At 43.8% G+C, this 15,180-nt stretch overlaps 2 protein-coding genes across 23 annotated transcripts in view; both read right to left on the bottom strand.

The window, feature by feature from the left end:
• Positions 1-2,384, bottom strand: part of LOC116841638 (calcium/calmodulin-dependent protein kinase type II alpha chain) — a 143,819-nt gene extending 141,435 nt beyond the window's left edge. For 7 of the 18 annotated variants that reach the window (XM_032809827.1, XM_032809822.1, XM_032809825.1 and 4 more), the window contains exon 1: positions 1,814-2,379. In XM_032809827.1, the coding sequence (XP_032665718.1) occupies positions 1,814-1,878 (65 nt within the window). In that variant the 5' untranslated portion in view covers positions 1,879-2,379. Of the gene's footprint in view, positions 1-1,813 lie in introns of all 18 variants that reach the window. The other 11 variants (XM_032809819.1, XM_032809816.1, XM_032809834.1 and 8 more) reach the window with 5 other exon arrangements.
• A 1,170-nt stretch (positions 2,385-3,554) lies between these two features.
• The window catches only part of LOC116841637 (glutamine--fructose-6-phosphate aminotransferase [isomerizing] 2-like), a 16,594-nt gene continuing 4,968 nt past the window's right edge, over positions 3,555-15,180 (bottom strand). The window contains exons 2-15 of one of the 5 annotated variants that reach the window (XM_032809810.1): positions 12,665-12,772; positions 12,274-12,363; positions 11,970-12,113; positions 11,733-11,899; positions 11,307-11,448; positions 10,315-10,338; positions 9,111-9,131; positions 6,797-6,954; positions 6,462-6,701; positions 6,183-6,381; positions 5,789-6,033; positions 5,549-5,704; positions 5,340-5,468; positions 3,555-5,208 (exon numbers count right to left, since the gene is read on the bottom strand). In XM_032809810.1, the coding sequence (XP_032665701.1) occupies positions 4,963-5,208; positions 5,340-5,468; positions 5,549-5,704; positions 5,789-6,033; positions 6,183-6,381; positions 6,462-6,701; positions 6,797-6,954; positions 9,111-9,131; positions 10,315-10,338; positions 11,307-11,448; positions 11,733-11,899; positions 11,970-12,113; positions 12,274-12,363; positions 12,665-12,772 (2,069 nt within the window). In that variant the 3' untranslated portion in view covers positions 3,555-4,962. The remainder of the gene's footprint in view (positions 5,209-5,339; positions 5,469-5,548; positions 5,705-5,788; positions 6,034-6,182; positions 6,382-6,461; positions 6,702-6,796; positions 6,955-9,110; positions 9,132-10,314; positions 10,339-11,306; positions 11,449-11,732; positions 11,900-11,969; positions 12,114-12,273; positions 12,364-12,664; positions 12,773-15,180) is intronic. The other 4 variants (XM_032809809.1, XM_032809813.1, XM_032809812.1 and 1 more) reach the window with 4 other exon arrangements.

A 15,180-nucleotide genomic window follows, 5' to 3' on the forward strand; every position in this document is an offset into this window, starting at 1 on the left:
TGGCTGCCTTGCAAAAGAAGCACAAACAAGTAGCGTGCTTTGATAAAAGAGATACGGCAGTATCGATATACGCTGCTCTGAAATGCGACTCGAATGCGAAAACCTTAGACGTCCGCTCGTGGTTTTACGCGAACTCTACAGATCGGATGTAAACTACAAAAGTGCGTCTACCAGCATACAACCGCATGTTACAGAATCATTAACGATTCGTTATTTGTGCTGGATCTTCTCGCACCCACCGTAAAACGCGTGCAAAAATGCGGAGGAACTATAAAGGTTGAAAGTTGAAGTGAGTACCACATTCGCGAAACAATCAGCAAAATATTGCACGTATAGCTGATGCAAATACCGAATGGATTAAATTTCATATAAAACGCGACATTATTAAAAAATATCTCGGAAAAGAGTATTTTTATATTTTACCTGATAACGTGCCCACACACATCTTTGACCGTGGATCATACTAATATATGTTAATTCGCATTACATTTGTATTAATAATGCAAATTTAATAAGCATACGTATTATGCGTAAAGAAATAACATCGAAATTTTTGGCCAGCGGTTTACCTCCTCCTCTTAGAAGAGACAGCGAGATCGCACCGCACCGTACCGTACATAGAAGGGAGAGAGGAAGATCTAGTAACTTTTAGGAATAACAGCACGTTGGACCGCAACCACCTGCCGCCGCTCGTGCTACGATCGAGAGTGGAAAAGCGACGGGGTAAGAAAGAGAAAGAGGAGAAGAAAAGAGAAGAGAAAAAAGTGCGGCAAAGGGTGGGGGAGACATGAAGAGCGGCAGTTAAAGGAAGAGACGGCGGAAACGTGCGGATAGGGACGGTGAGGCGAAAAGAGAACGCACGGAGGGTGGAGAGTAGAGAAGGACGAAGGTAAAAAGCGGCGCGACGACATGATATCGATTTGGTAACAGATCCGCATGTACACGTACGATACTAACGCTTGTCGCTTCTCGACGGCGCGAGGTCAGCGTCGCGCGAAAAGGCGGTAGAGAGTAACAGGCACCCTGACGCTTTATATATAGAGGCTGAGCCACGAGCAGACGGCCCGTGGCGCTTAAATATAGACGAAATGCAACGGGGTGTCTCCCGCGCGCGCGCGCGCGCGCGCATGAGAGCGCATGTGACAGAGAAAGAGGTAGAAAAAAGAGAAAAATGCGTAGGCAAAGAGAGAGAAAGAACGGAGAAAGACACGCGTACGTGCATGCAATTTACGCGAGAACGAAGCAAAACGGATACGAACGAAGCGAAAAAGTAGAAAGGTGAAAAGAGAAACGAACGAAAGAGAACTACGGTGGGTACAAAGAGGGGGTTGGCAGGGGAGAAAGGCAAAGAAGAGACCCTGCATACACAGAGAACAGTTATGGCGGATCGCGCAGCGTCGTCTGCTACGAAGTAATCGCGAGGGTTCGCGAGTAAATCGCCAGTCAGCGCTTCTACGCGCGATTTACAATTCGCGACTCGAGCGTGCGGAAATGTGCGGAGACGAGCGATCAATCCGGCGCGAGAAAAAAGATCCAAAGCCACTAGATGCGCGAGATGCCGGCACGAGCGGATGCCGCAGAGCAACCTTTCTTTCTCTTCGCCTCCCTCCCTCCCCCTCTCTCTCTCTCTCTCTCTCTCTCCCCCTTCATGATTGCGAATCAAATTAATATCGGAGCAAGGAACTGACACTAGTCGGAGCACATAGCGGTGGAACAAAAACGGAGCACCGCGAACGATCGCGGCGGAAACACTCGCGCATCTCGGCCGCTTATTTTGCGCACGGTGCGAGCAATGACAAAATTTCATACTTACTTGCCGAGTTCCTCCTTCAAGTCGTAGTTGTCACTGAACCGCGTGCAAGCCGCTGGCACGGCCATACCGAGGCTATTCACGATTATTTAACCGCACCACTCGGGAACGCGAGCGCGAGAGCCACTGCCGGCCGCCACTGTACTGCACACACGCGCTAGGGGAAACTTCGCAGGTCAAATTCGATCAATAGAGGGGAACCGCCGCGGCGCTGCTCGAACACCGGGACGGCAGCGGCGGCGGCGACGACGACGACACGAGACGAGATGGAGGGGCGAACGAGCCGGACCGGGCGAAGCGGGACGGGGGAGAGACAACTCTGTCCGCGACAGCCGTGCGCGTTACCGTAGCAGACCGAGAGGGCCAACGCCAACGACAGCGAGAACGATGCGCGGGGAGAAATTTCGCGCGCGCGCGCTCTCTCTCTCTCTCTCTCTCTCTCTCTCTTTCTCTCTATATATATTTTCTCTCACGGTTCGCGATGCCAAGCGATTACTTCGCCTCGTCGCGAGATACTACAACGACGCGTCCGCACTGCTCGCCGGCAGACCGTCGACTGACTCGCGTAGTGACAGCAACGAGATGGCGGGGGCGAACGAGCTACCGGCAATGGCGGCCGACGGACCTACTGTGGCTACGGCGCGCTCGTTCGCGAAGAAGATTCCGCGCGCAGTCAATCCGAGAGGAATAGTCGGAACGAGTCGCACAAGTCGAAAGGATGGACGGAAACCGAGTCTGGGTCGCAAGTCTATTTCCGACTGTTCACTTCACACACCGCTGTGAACAGAAACGTCCCTTGCGTTACAAACGCAAGCATGTTTGTACATTCAAATATATTGAATGTACACCCTTATAATGAGCATTGCACGTCAATATGTGTGTTTTTATCAACTGGCTTAGCGATTTGAAAGTAAGGAGAACGAACGATTGCGATATATATTGAAATAAATTTGTCCCTTTCAAACCTTTCCCTCTTCGTGACATTCGATAATTATTGCATATAATCATTCGTTAACACGTCTGTAATTGTATATAAATGTAATATTTATTCTTGTTCCGCGCGCAAAGAAATTACTCTCGTATGTTTGAATTTCACTTGAAAATTGTTCTCGCGCAATAATCGTAAAGCGTTTGACCGGAGAAGCAAATTCAACTTTAGCCTGATTGCGAAGCATTATCGATGTCTATTGATTAAAAATTATTTAATTATTACCGAAATCCGTGTTGCTCTTCGTCACGAAATCATGTCGAGAGCGACGTCAGGCGATGAAAACGACGAAATTTACGACTATTCGCTCGTGGCAGAGATTGTTCGTCGTCGCGTTGACGATAAAGAAATCGCTCGCTATTCGCACGGACCAAGTTCTTCTGGATCCCCGTGAGCGGAGTTACGGCGCCGCTCGATACACGACGGGTGCACACCTCCGCCGCGCGCGCATCCGCGTGCCGGGCATAAACGCGAGATTTACTACTGTGACGCGCGTCGGCCAACGTCGGCGACTGGCATCACTTGGACACACCATCTTGGCGCAATTCCAAAACGACTGCAGAGGGCTGTCGCCCACGTTTTCCTCTCGATCAAACTCTCTTTTCGTGAATTTCGGTAATACATATCATATTTTTGAGAATTATTTTTTAACATCACAAATACGTTGCTCTTTCTAAAGGATACTTGCGCAAACGTTCAATATTTCTTGTTTATTTGAAAGCTAAGAGGAAAAAATGTATATCGTTAAACACGAGCTGAAACGTTGATTGCATGTATTTTTTGATTAATCTTATAAATCTAATCTTACGTAATTAATTACATTTGACGTGATAAATTTATCAAAAGAACGTATATGTAATTCTAGTAAACTATTATTGTATATTTGCGTATGATGCAATAACTATTACCTTGTGAGTGAATAAGTGAGAGAGAGAGAGAGAGAGAGAGAGAGAGAGAGAGAGAGAGAGAAATAAAGAAAGAGAGAGAAAAGGAACAAGTCGGCAGTCCTTGTGTCATATATAGTCGCATCGAATGTATAATTTTTTCGTACAAAGATCGCTGTTGTTGTTTTGATATTTACTACGCGCGTGCATATACATACTTCATACACTATACTTCATATACATACGTACACTTAGTTAATTAATGCTTAATTCTCCAAGTGTTATGTAGATCCATTGTCGTTGTTGTCTTTGAAATACACATTTTCTATCGTAGTGTTAACCTTTGTATAGGTAGTAATTGGATCTTTGTGAAAACTATATTTTATAACTTTTTTCGCGTCACACTGAATCAACCTGATGATTAGGTTTGCCGAAAGATACTACGAATATGTAATGATTAATAATACATTGGCAAAAGACCATTGTTTCGGACAAATAATATAAAAAGGACACATTCATATGTCAAGATTTACCCAAATATCGGTCAAAAGTTTAATTAGCACGTTCGCTACCAGCGTCACATATGTGCGACTTGTCTTGTCATGATAGATTAAAATCACACGTACGTGATACAAATTAAAAAATATTTTGACATTTCTCTTTATATATAATAATAATGATGACAAAGAAAGCATACATATTATAAATATAGTTTGGGGTGGAAGAATTTGCGAAATGTAGCATAGCGAACGTATTAGCTCAATCATGAAGATAAGTGAGTCACATCTTACCCCTTGAATTAAACGCATTTATTCGCCTGTGATTGCACTTAGACTATACGCGAATTAAAATACACACATTAAATGCGATAGAATCATACGTGTTTGGGAATTTTTCTGTACAATATCACTGACGAAAAGGGACGTATGTATCGAGCGTTATACTATGTGATGCAGAGAGTAAATAAATCGATTGCCGCTTCCGAAAATTTCACAGAATGTGCGACAATGCGCGACGAATGTTTTGCTATTGTAGTACAAGAATCACGAGAGAGTTTAATCTTTCGCGCTTAACGATTCACTTATTCATCGTCATAAAACATAAAGTAAGCAACGATTTAAAAGATCGAAATGGTATAAGCAGCATAGTATATTCCGATAATAACAATTTCTTGTCTTTTCGCTCTCATCTACTATTCTCGACGAGGCTCCACGATTCCACAGAAACACCGGCGGTCTCGTGAAACGAGAAAAGTCGACAAAGAACAATTCGTTCGATCTCTATTCGACCGTCACCGACTTGGCCAGATTTCTCGGACAGTCGACGTTGCAACCACGCAAAACCGCAATATGGAAGGACAGCAGTTGCATGGGAATAACGGTGAGAATTCCTTGTAGACAATCTACCGTCTTGGGTACTTCGAGTGCCCTGTCGGCGAATGATTTCGTTTCCTCGTCTCCCTCCTCACAAATAACGATCGGTTTGCCATCTCGCGCGGTAACTTGCTGTAGCGCGTTCATGCATTTCTACAAAATAAAGAAATGATGAAACAATGACGCGAGTCATATTCGCGATTACATTTATTAGTATTTGCTTTTCGGATGAGAGTCGACTCAATCGACCATTAAAAGTGCTTGAAATGTGACAGGAAACTCACCACGTATACCGGGTCTCTCATCACGATCATAATTACCGGCATGGAGTCGTCGACGAGAGCTAAAGGACCGTGCTTTAATTCACCAGCCATAATACCTTCGCTGTGCATATACGTCAACTCTTTTACTTTCTGCAAATAGCCAACAATTATTCATAGCGAAGCAACTTTCGTATGATCGAAAGGAAACACGCATCTTATCCCACACTTACGAGCGCTCCTTCCATACAGGTAGCGAAATTGTATCCACGACCCATTATCAACAGAGACTTGTGTTGAAACAATGACTTGGCCAATTCCTTGACTTTGTCATCGAGCTTCAATACCTCGCGAATAAGATTGTCCAAATTCTTCAAACCTTCGATAATCTGCGAGCAGTATGATATAAGATTCGTTTCATTTAAACGAAATGAACGATAAGAGAACAGTAAAACAAAGAGAACAGTATGTACCTGTTGACGTCTCGAACCAAGGGAGATTCTGTCTTCGCTCATCACCAGAGCGAACATTACAAGAGAGATGAATTGCGAGGTGTAAGCCTTGGTGCTGGCTACACCGATTTCGGGACCGGCGTTAATGTGCACGCCACAGTGGGACTCGCGGCAAATGCTGCTACCGACGGTGTTGGTGATACCCACGATTAGAGCACCACGACTTTTGCAATAACGCAGTGCCATTAACGTATCGGCCGTCTCACCTATCGTTGGAACAGAATAAAATTTATTTACAATCGAATCTCTCTCTCTCCTCTATCTATCTCGTTAAAATATATGATTTTCTCGAAATTTTCCTCAAGTTCATTCATTTTCTCCGTCGTTCGTTCTCTATTGGTTTCAGCAGCTTCACCTGATTGCGAAATAAAGAAGCAAACGTCGTCCCTAAAGACTGGCGTGTTACGGTCGAGAAAGTCGGATGCGAGCTCGACCATCACCGGCAACTCTGTCAGTTCCTCGAGGAGCTGTCGCGTGGCTATGGCAGAATGGTAGCTCGTGCCGCAACCAATCAACATAAGGCGCCGGCATCTCTTGATCTCCGGGATGTAATCCTAAAGAAAGAGCACTCGCAGAGTCATTCGCTAGAGATATGTGGGACAAGTCAATGTAACAAATCGCTCGCGGACATTACCTTAATTCCGCCCAGAGTGACTGAATTGTCCTGAAAATTGAGTCTTCCTCTCATAGTATTCACCACCGACTCTGGTTGCTCAAAGATCTCTTTCTGCATAAAGTATTCGTAATTGCCCTTCATAATTTGCTGAATCTCCATCTTGAGCGTTGTGATTTCGCGCGCATGAGGATCGTCCATGCAACGACGTAGGCGATGGATACTCAGAGCGCCTTCCTTGACGGCCGCTACATCGTCGTCCTGCCGACAAGACGACACTTCAATTTCCTGTGATCTCGTTACTAAGCTACTGAGAATTTTTATCAATATGTCATCTCATATACGGTCACTCGTACCTCTAGAAATATCACACGATTCGTGTGTTCGATTACAGCGCTCGCATCGGAAGCGAAGAAATATTCCACCTCTTTGTCTTCCAGAGGTTGAAATTCGGATGTGCTCTCGCTGCGTGGCATCACTGGAAGTTCGGGATTTCTACCGTGCGGACGATGGTCTGTGCAAAAACAAATAATTCATCTATCGTCGATACCTATTCTGTAATACGATGCAGAGTGTTTGAACAAGTTCCGTTTTGAGAAACATATATTTTACGATATGTGATCTTCATACTATCGAATCCATAAGTAAAAAGAGAAAAACCAGTATCGATGACACCAACAATATATTATATTTATGTATATATACACGTATTACTTGTATTTATGTACACGACTCTTAGTTACTATATTATTGCAAGTGGTGCTTCCTAATATTGCAATGTTAGTGTAATCAAGGATCAAAGTGGGTAGCTGGAAAAATTCGAGACAGAAACTATTAATTTATATTTCTTCGATTAAATTAGATTAAATTGTCAACTTGCTGTTTATTCGTCTTTCAAGCCCCCACACCGAGATGACGCGATATAATGATGTATAAAGATGTAAATGATGTAAAATGTGAGTATAGCGATGTGTGTGTGTGTGTGTGTGTGTGTGTGTGTGCGCGCGCGCGCGTGAGAGAGAGAGAGAGAGAGAGCGAGAGAGAGAGAGAGCGAGAGAGAGAGAGAGCGAGAGAGAGAGAGAGCGAGAGAGAGAGAGAGCGAGAGAGAGAGAGAGCGAGAGAGAGAGAGAGCGAGAGAGAGAGAGAGCGAGAGAGAGAGAGAGCGAGAGAGAGAGAGAGCGAGAGAGAGAGAGAGCGAGAGAGAGAGAGAGCGAGAGAGAGAGAGAGCGAGAGAGAGAGAGAGCGAGAGAGAGAGAGAGCGAGAGAGAGAGAGAGCGAGAGAGAGAGAGAGCGAGAGAGAGAGAGAGCGAGAGAGAGAGAGAGCGAGAGAGAGAGAGAGCGAGAGAGAGAGAGAGCGAGAGAGAGAGAGAGCGAGAGAGAGAGAGAGCGAGAGAGAGAGAGAGCGAGAGAGAGAGAGAGCGAGAGAGAGAGAGAGCGAGAGAGAGAGAGAGAGAGAGAGAGAGAGAGAGAGAGAGAGAGAGTTAAGATGCCTTTACATAGGAGCGTCGAGCGTCAAGTGCTGAGCACATGCATAGTGCATAGCACATATATAGTGAGTTGTTGCTGAAACGTAAGATTAATTTGATTGCATACTGAACTGTCAGTTGAATTTCGAGATATTTATTAGCAATTCAGAAAAAGTTGCAAGATATTACAAAATGTCTATTAATTATCGGCATCATTTGTGATTATTAAAATGCAGTAACCCCAAGCATTATCAGTAACCCCAAGTAGCACAGCAGCGTCTGCAAAGCGCTCAGAAAACACTTTTGCAGGTCTTACTGCTATAAAAGCGCTATATAAGAGCTTTGTAAGTGCTTTGTGCTACATGGGACGAATATTACAAACAAAACGTGGAGTTAATTGCATTAATATCACTAATTGCAAATGCAATATGAACAAAACAAAAAAAAAGCTTTTGGATGTTACAAATATTCGCAGAAAGAAAGAAACACGGATTCTATTATGCAACATTGCCCTAATAGCGTCAAGACGCTGAAATCTGAACGGTTTAGATTTATGCGCAAAGGTGTTACGCACGGGTTTGACGCTCGACGCTCGAACGCTTGCATATAATGGTACCTTTATAAAATTCAAATGATATGTCTCACAGGTTCGGGACGTGAGAGGTGCCCAAATGTTAATATACGCGAATTCGCGTATATTAACACATTCTACAAGACAATGAAAAGTACGATACCACCGCAATGACGACAATTAATACAAATAATGACAATACACGATCGATAACAACAGCAACAACAACAGTAAAAGCGCACTGTCGGCAATATGATTAATCAATCGAGTATGCAATCTCACTAAACGGGACAGACAATAGTCATTCGTAGCAGTAAATACAAACTACTTTCCGAGAATGATACGCAGAAGAAATCAAATTTCGGTTAACTGTTATAAGCGGACGGGTAGTTTATAGATTATATCTCTGATAGGAAAAGATAACGGTGTACATATTGAAAGTAAGACGATTGTCCATCAACCGTCCACTTACCCCGTCAAAGTCCGCAACAAGTCCAATCCAAGCGTTTTTGGTTAAAAAGAAATGGATAATTACATTTATTTATTCGCATAGCAACAGGCTAGTCGCAAACCATTCACTGCGATAACTAGTCGAACAAGCGGAAGAGCGTAAAACTTGACGTAAAGTATTACCTTGAGACGGTGCTTCGCCTTCTGCACAGATTGGGACGCGGAGAGGGAGAAAAACGAGAAAGAAAATAAACACAATTAGCGCACAAATAATGCCACAAAGACACAGCGTGACAATTAATATCGCACGCAAATTCAACGAAATAAACGCTGCGACAAGACGGAGCGAGCGAGCATCAAGCGGTTAGCGTTAACTTGGACAATGATGCGATCAGTTCGTAGAAAGGTACTCCTTTCGTTGGTCTTTAATTCAACAATAATTGAGTTAGAGATCTATTTTCACGTAACTTTCACTTTCTTCTGTGTTATGCATCTTTCTTTTCAAACTGTAACATAAAGCACCGGGAGAAAAACACGCTTATATGTCACGTAAGAGTCGCGAGTGTTTGAGCTCTTTAAGCGAATATATTTAGAGCATTTCGTTTCACCGCATTTATTTTCCGCGTTCTAATATCCGTGCCAGGGATTACCGGTTGATCCCTCGGATCTTTTCTTTTTGCGTCAACGATTAGATAGGGTGTATCATGTTTGTTGCATGATACACGATAATCCTGCAATTTCTAACGCGTCGCAATTATTAACTCTTACGGTAATCCTACATCGTATCCGTGCGCGTTCAATTCAAAATTCTTTTAAAACAATACGACATACATATCTTTCGCTTTTGTCCTGCGCGCTATAGTAGATCGTCAAGCTGTAAAGGGAGAAAGCAATCGTCGCGAATCTTGTCTTGTCTCGTAAGTTTGTGTCATTCGCGATCCGTTTTCAAAAGTTGACATGACAGAAAACAGAAATATGCCAATTAGCGTACCAGTGAGAGAGCTCATGTTATTGAAGCGAGAAAAAGAGACAAACATTGAATAACTGCTTGAAAACGATAAGAGACTAAAGACACGTCCTCGTGCGCGACTGTCAAGATTTGAAATGTTAGCAATAAATCTCTTCGTAGAAGACAATCGGCAACATATCGATTTAGGCATTCCTCAACCACTGGATCTTGCGTTAGAATCGGATCGGATAGCGCATGCTTGACAGCAATTGTTCGTATGGCAAACGACACGCACGTCGACAAAGAGCTTCTCGGCTTACATACCACGTATAGACATATCGTGCTACAATGTTGTTTTCGTTTATCACCCTCTAATTGCTTAGTGAAAGATCCAGTGCTGAAGAGGAAGTCAAGATAAGTTTATAGTAGTGTATATACCTTTGTTCGCGCGTTGAAGGTCGTCTGATGGCGCGAAAAGTAGTAGAACATAACCGGAAGGTGTTCATGCAAAAGAAACACTTGTATAGTATCCACAGTAACACTCGTTTAGAAGAACTTATGTGCAGCGAAACTCTAAATAAACAGGCGACAAGTATTTCGATTATAACGATCATGCGTCTATATAGATTCTTTTAGCGTTAACGATAAGGAGCAGAAAAATTTTATTTTTCACAAGCAAAATAAGGGTTGCAATACGTTCTAATAATATTATCAAAATACTCGCAAAGAGAGAGAGAGAGAGAGAGAGAGAGAGAGAGAGAGAGAGAGAGAGAGAGAAGGGAGGGGAAAAGAAAGAGAGAAAAAGAAGACACTAATCTCGTACAAAGATTGAAAACTTTCACCTATATAGACGCATACGTGACACTGCGTGAATGTAATCGTAAATATGCCACGAATATACGTCTAATGAACGTTATCTCGACGATTATCATCGACAGATTAACCTTGATGTAATATTTTTGTTTGCCGTTGCACCGCGGCACAGCGACAAAAGTGGACAATAAGTTGATCGTCAAGTGCAAAGTGACAATAACAATATAAACAGTAAAGATCAGCCAGATTATTTAAATAAGAAGCGCATGCTGCATTAGTCATCGGTTATTAGTCGCGCATTCTTTCCGAACGTATAGGAAATCGTGAGACGCATGATCGACACAGCAGACAGACCGACTAGTTAGAAAAAAAGATCCCGAAGCAGTATCGTCTTCGCGCGTCTTGGTCGATTCACAATTGTGGCATAAAGAGAGGGACATGTAGTCGACCGCTCTTTGTTTTACGGGACGTTGAAGCGCTCGATATAGTATATGTATCGATACATCGAGAGTGTTGATTCGGCCAGATCGGGCCTTCGGTCGTTGGTAGTGCTGCTCGCCTATGGCGTGCCATGGCGTGGCGTAGGTCAAAACGCGGATCGAAATGTCCAAACTTACCTTTCCCGTACAAAATAGGTACGTGATCCGTCGCCAGTCTCGTTTTCGTCTTGATACCGACAAGAAGCGGCGAACCTCGCCTCGTGGCCACACATTCGCCCGGGAAATACTTGCTCTTGAAGCAAAGAGCGAAAGCTCCCTCCTAAAATGATTTCCCATATTGTTACTTGGCTGCGTTGTTATGTAGACTCTTTTTTGGGGACATTTGAGATAATTATTTCGAGAATTATTTATAGCCTCGTTCCGCCGCTTCGAAATGATCACACGCGTCTCGACAAGATTTTCCTCGCTTCGATCTCTTCACAAATCTAGGTAATGACTTGAAATCCTTTGCGAATGAATTACTTTTGTACTGGATGTATCAGCCGTAACGTAGCTACCGTGAAAACAATTTACGATGTAAAATCTTTCCTTCGGAATACGCACCAATTGCTGGACGACCTGCTCGACGAGCTCGCGGAATGAATACGCGGGATGTTGTACCCAGAGATGGTGGATCAGTTTCGCGATCACCTCCGTATCGGTATCGCTTTCAAACACATATCCTCTCTGTTGCAGCAAAGTCTTCACCTCCTTGTAATTTGTCACGATACCTGCGTCGCCACACAAAGGCGATTGAATAAGAATCGAGAGGAACGCATCGGGTAGATTCGCGAAGATTACCATTGTGTACGACCAAGAAGGCATGCTCGCTGTCGGAACGCTGAGGATGTGCATTCACCGCCGACGGCACACCGTGGGTCGCCCATCGCGTGTGAGCGATTCCGACGTGACACTGAGTCTTTGACTCGAAGTCAATATTGGTACCTACGGGCAAACATCGCAGACTTTACATTTACTTTACTATCCCGAGAAGAGAGCTCACTACTCGTTGACTCAACACACGCGATTGTTTCCTTTTGCACGATAGAAGCGATCGTCGTTGGCGCAAGGAAACGCGCTGGGGATCTCGCGATCTGAAACTTACGGCAAAATATTTCCTCCTCGAGAGCCTTGACCTTTCCCTGCTTCTTAATAATCGAGATGTCCTTGCCATCCGCGCTGTCGAGGGCGACGCCTGCAAAAAGGACGCCGTGTGTAGGAATTTCCACGACCAACGCATATATCGCATCGTTTCTTTTATTTCGCCGTGTTTATTTCGCAGCAAAATCAAAAAGGCTGTCTGTCTTCCTTAGGTAGACCCAACACCCGGTTCGAGACGAGAAGCGCGAATCATTTCTCAAATATAATCATCTTTATACAATTATTGCGAATCTTCTCTTGTCACGTTTCCTTCCGTCCAGTCTTTCTTTTCTACCGCGCGCGCGCCAGCGAGAGAGAGAAAGAGATGAAATGAGGGATTAAAGATGTTGTCCTACCTGCGGAATCATATCCACGGTACTCCAGTCTTTTCAGACCACCAACTAGCAGCTCCAAGATTTCCTTCCTGCTCTTCGGTGTCAAATAGTTCAGATAAGCAAAGATACCTGGAAAAATTCAAAAACACATTATAATGGTCAGCGCGCCCAACTATTACTCGGATCTTCGCGCGAACTAAATACCAAACTAAATATCATAAACCAAAAACCATAAATATAATTAATTCTCATCAATAACGCGAAATATTAACCCCTATATTCCTCATCGACGCTAAATCAATTATTGGCCATTGGTGAGTAATTCTCATAAATTGCTTCGCATATCTGTCCTCTTTCCTCGAGTATATTTATATAATACAAGTTGAAGCTCTACACAAATGTAATTAGATGTCATTAAACATCGTAGTCATACAATGGAGACATACCGTGTCACAAAGTCTACAGTTTCTCGCTACAGCTAAACTGCTGTTGTCAACCCGTTATGTTTTACTCGTAGTATGCATTGTGTGTCGCATAATGTTACTTTTTGCCCCACCTTTTGCCGCTCTTGCAGAGTTGACTCACTTCGACCTACATTATACATACATTTACCAAACCGCTCCGCAGTTTTTATCCCTCTCAATAAAATCTCTCGTAAAACTTGAAATAATCTCGATTACTCACTACATGGTCTTATCCTATCCTTTGCATCTTCTTTTTCTGTACATTTTCATTTTATCGTATACTTGCGAAATTATTTCCATGCATTTTTATTTCTTTCTTCGCATTTTCTTGCGTCTTATCTGCCCTTTTTTACGAAATCCATTCCTGGGTAGGACAAATGAGTTCCTATCTCTTTCAAGCTGCGCATTCAAGCGGTCTAAAGAGAGAGAGGAGCGCGATAAAACCGAAGACCTTGACGCTACCAGGCGACATCTCTCAATTTCGCCGACTTCTACCCACGCCGCCTCTCGATCCCGAAGGTCACCCCCGCGAGAGAACGCGGAAAGCTGAGGAATCCGATTTATCCGGGAACGGCAAAAGGTCACGGAGATATCGTACTTTTCGTTTTATCAACCTGCTACGTCCAGGGGAACAAGACCAAAGACACAGTCTTTCGCGATGAAGATACGCAAACCAGCGATACGAAAATCAGCGATATAAAGCAGTCTCCAACATGACCCGACTCTCTCTTCTCAACGTGAAAGAATGTTGGGAGGTGAAACGTCCAAATTGCACAGTCTCGTTGTGCACGGCGACTTGAAGATGCAAAGAGGTTTGCGCGAGATTTGCGCGAGGTTTGCGCGAGGACACAAAAATGTCAGGTACGCCAACACGGTGGGACATTACAAAAATGCAGAAAGCCGACGCCCGTGAACGCTTGCGGGGAAGGTCTACGGCCGACAGGCCAGAGTGGCCTAACGGCGCCAGAACAGGTAATTCGAGAGAGACACACGCCAGTGAAAGGGAAAGCGCGTGTGCGAATAAACGAAAGATACGGGCCGTTCGCAGTTATCGCCGCGTTATCGCGCGTCTTTATACGTCGATCCGTACGAAATTCCGAATGCAAGTGGAAGTCGTAAACCAGAGTGTATCGCTCAACTTTTCAGTTATTATTTTATTCGACTCGTTATAATTCAATCTTTATTAACAGGAACCACGTCGGACTTACATCTCGACAGAAATTTCCTCGGTAACTTTGTTGTAAAATCTTGCGGATTCTCCATCGATCACCGCTTCGATCGATATTGGTCGTATAGATAATGACGATTATATCATGGAAAACTTGAAGAAATTTTCTCACGAGATACCAGTTGGCTGTGCCGAAAAATGAGATCCACTCGTTTTTTCTTTCTATGTTAGCGGTGCAAAGGCTGTATTTTATAATTAGACACGAGTGCTGAAGCAATCATCGAACGAATGGTTCCTGCATATTATTGTCGCAATGTGCACGAATATTATTATATTTATTGGTAGAGAGGAAACGCGCATTACGGCGAAAATTACGTAAATTACGTTTTTCTTTTTTAACATTAACAGTTTCTTTTGAAACAAAAATTGATAGGCGTAACGACGCGAATCGTTCACCAGACAGCAATACATGATAGGACAGAACACGATATCGAGGCGCTTTTTATCCGGAAAAAGTCTAATATTCATCTTGGACGACTGCCCCGCTTTTGCTCGGTTGATTTCACTCCGAAAGTTTCCTACATATTTTTTTAACTTTCCACACCTACGAGCGCGACATTAGCGCCAGCTGCGAGAGATCCTTTACTACCTTGTCGCTATTGAGCGTGATTGAGATCGATTCGGAAGCATCGATTCGATAGGAAGTAACCGTACAGTCGTCAAGTCACTAAGAACTACAATCACTAATCACTGTAATGCAAGTGACGCGAACACACATCTGACACACCTGTTATTCACAACATAATGCTGACGTACGAGGCCAACCAAGATAGCGTCGTTATCTCTCTCACTTTCTCTCTCTCTCTCTCTCTCTCTCTCTCTCTCTCTCTCTCTCTCTCTCTCTC

The sequence above is a fragment of the Odontomachus brunneus genome, unplaced genomic scaffold (assembly GCF_010583005.1).
Source record: "Odontomachus brunneus isolate Ranch 3 - 2012 unplaced genomic scaffold, Obru_v1 Obru_scaffold_017, whole genome shotgun sequence".
Lineage (NCBI taxonomy): Eukaryota > Metazoa > Arthropoda > Insecta > Hymenoptera > Formicidae > Odontomachus > Odontomachus brunneus.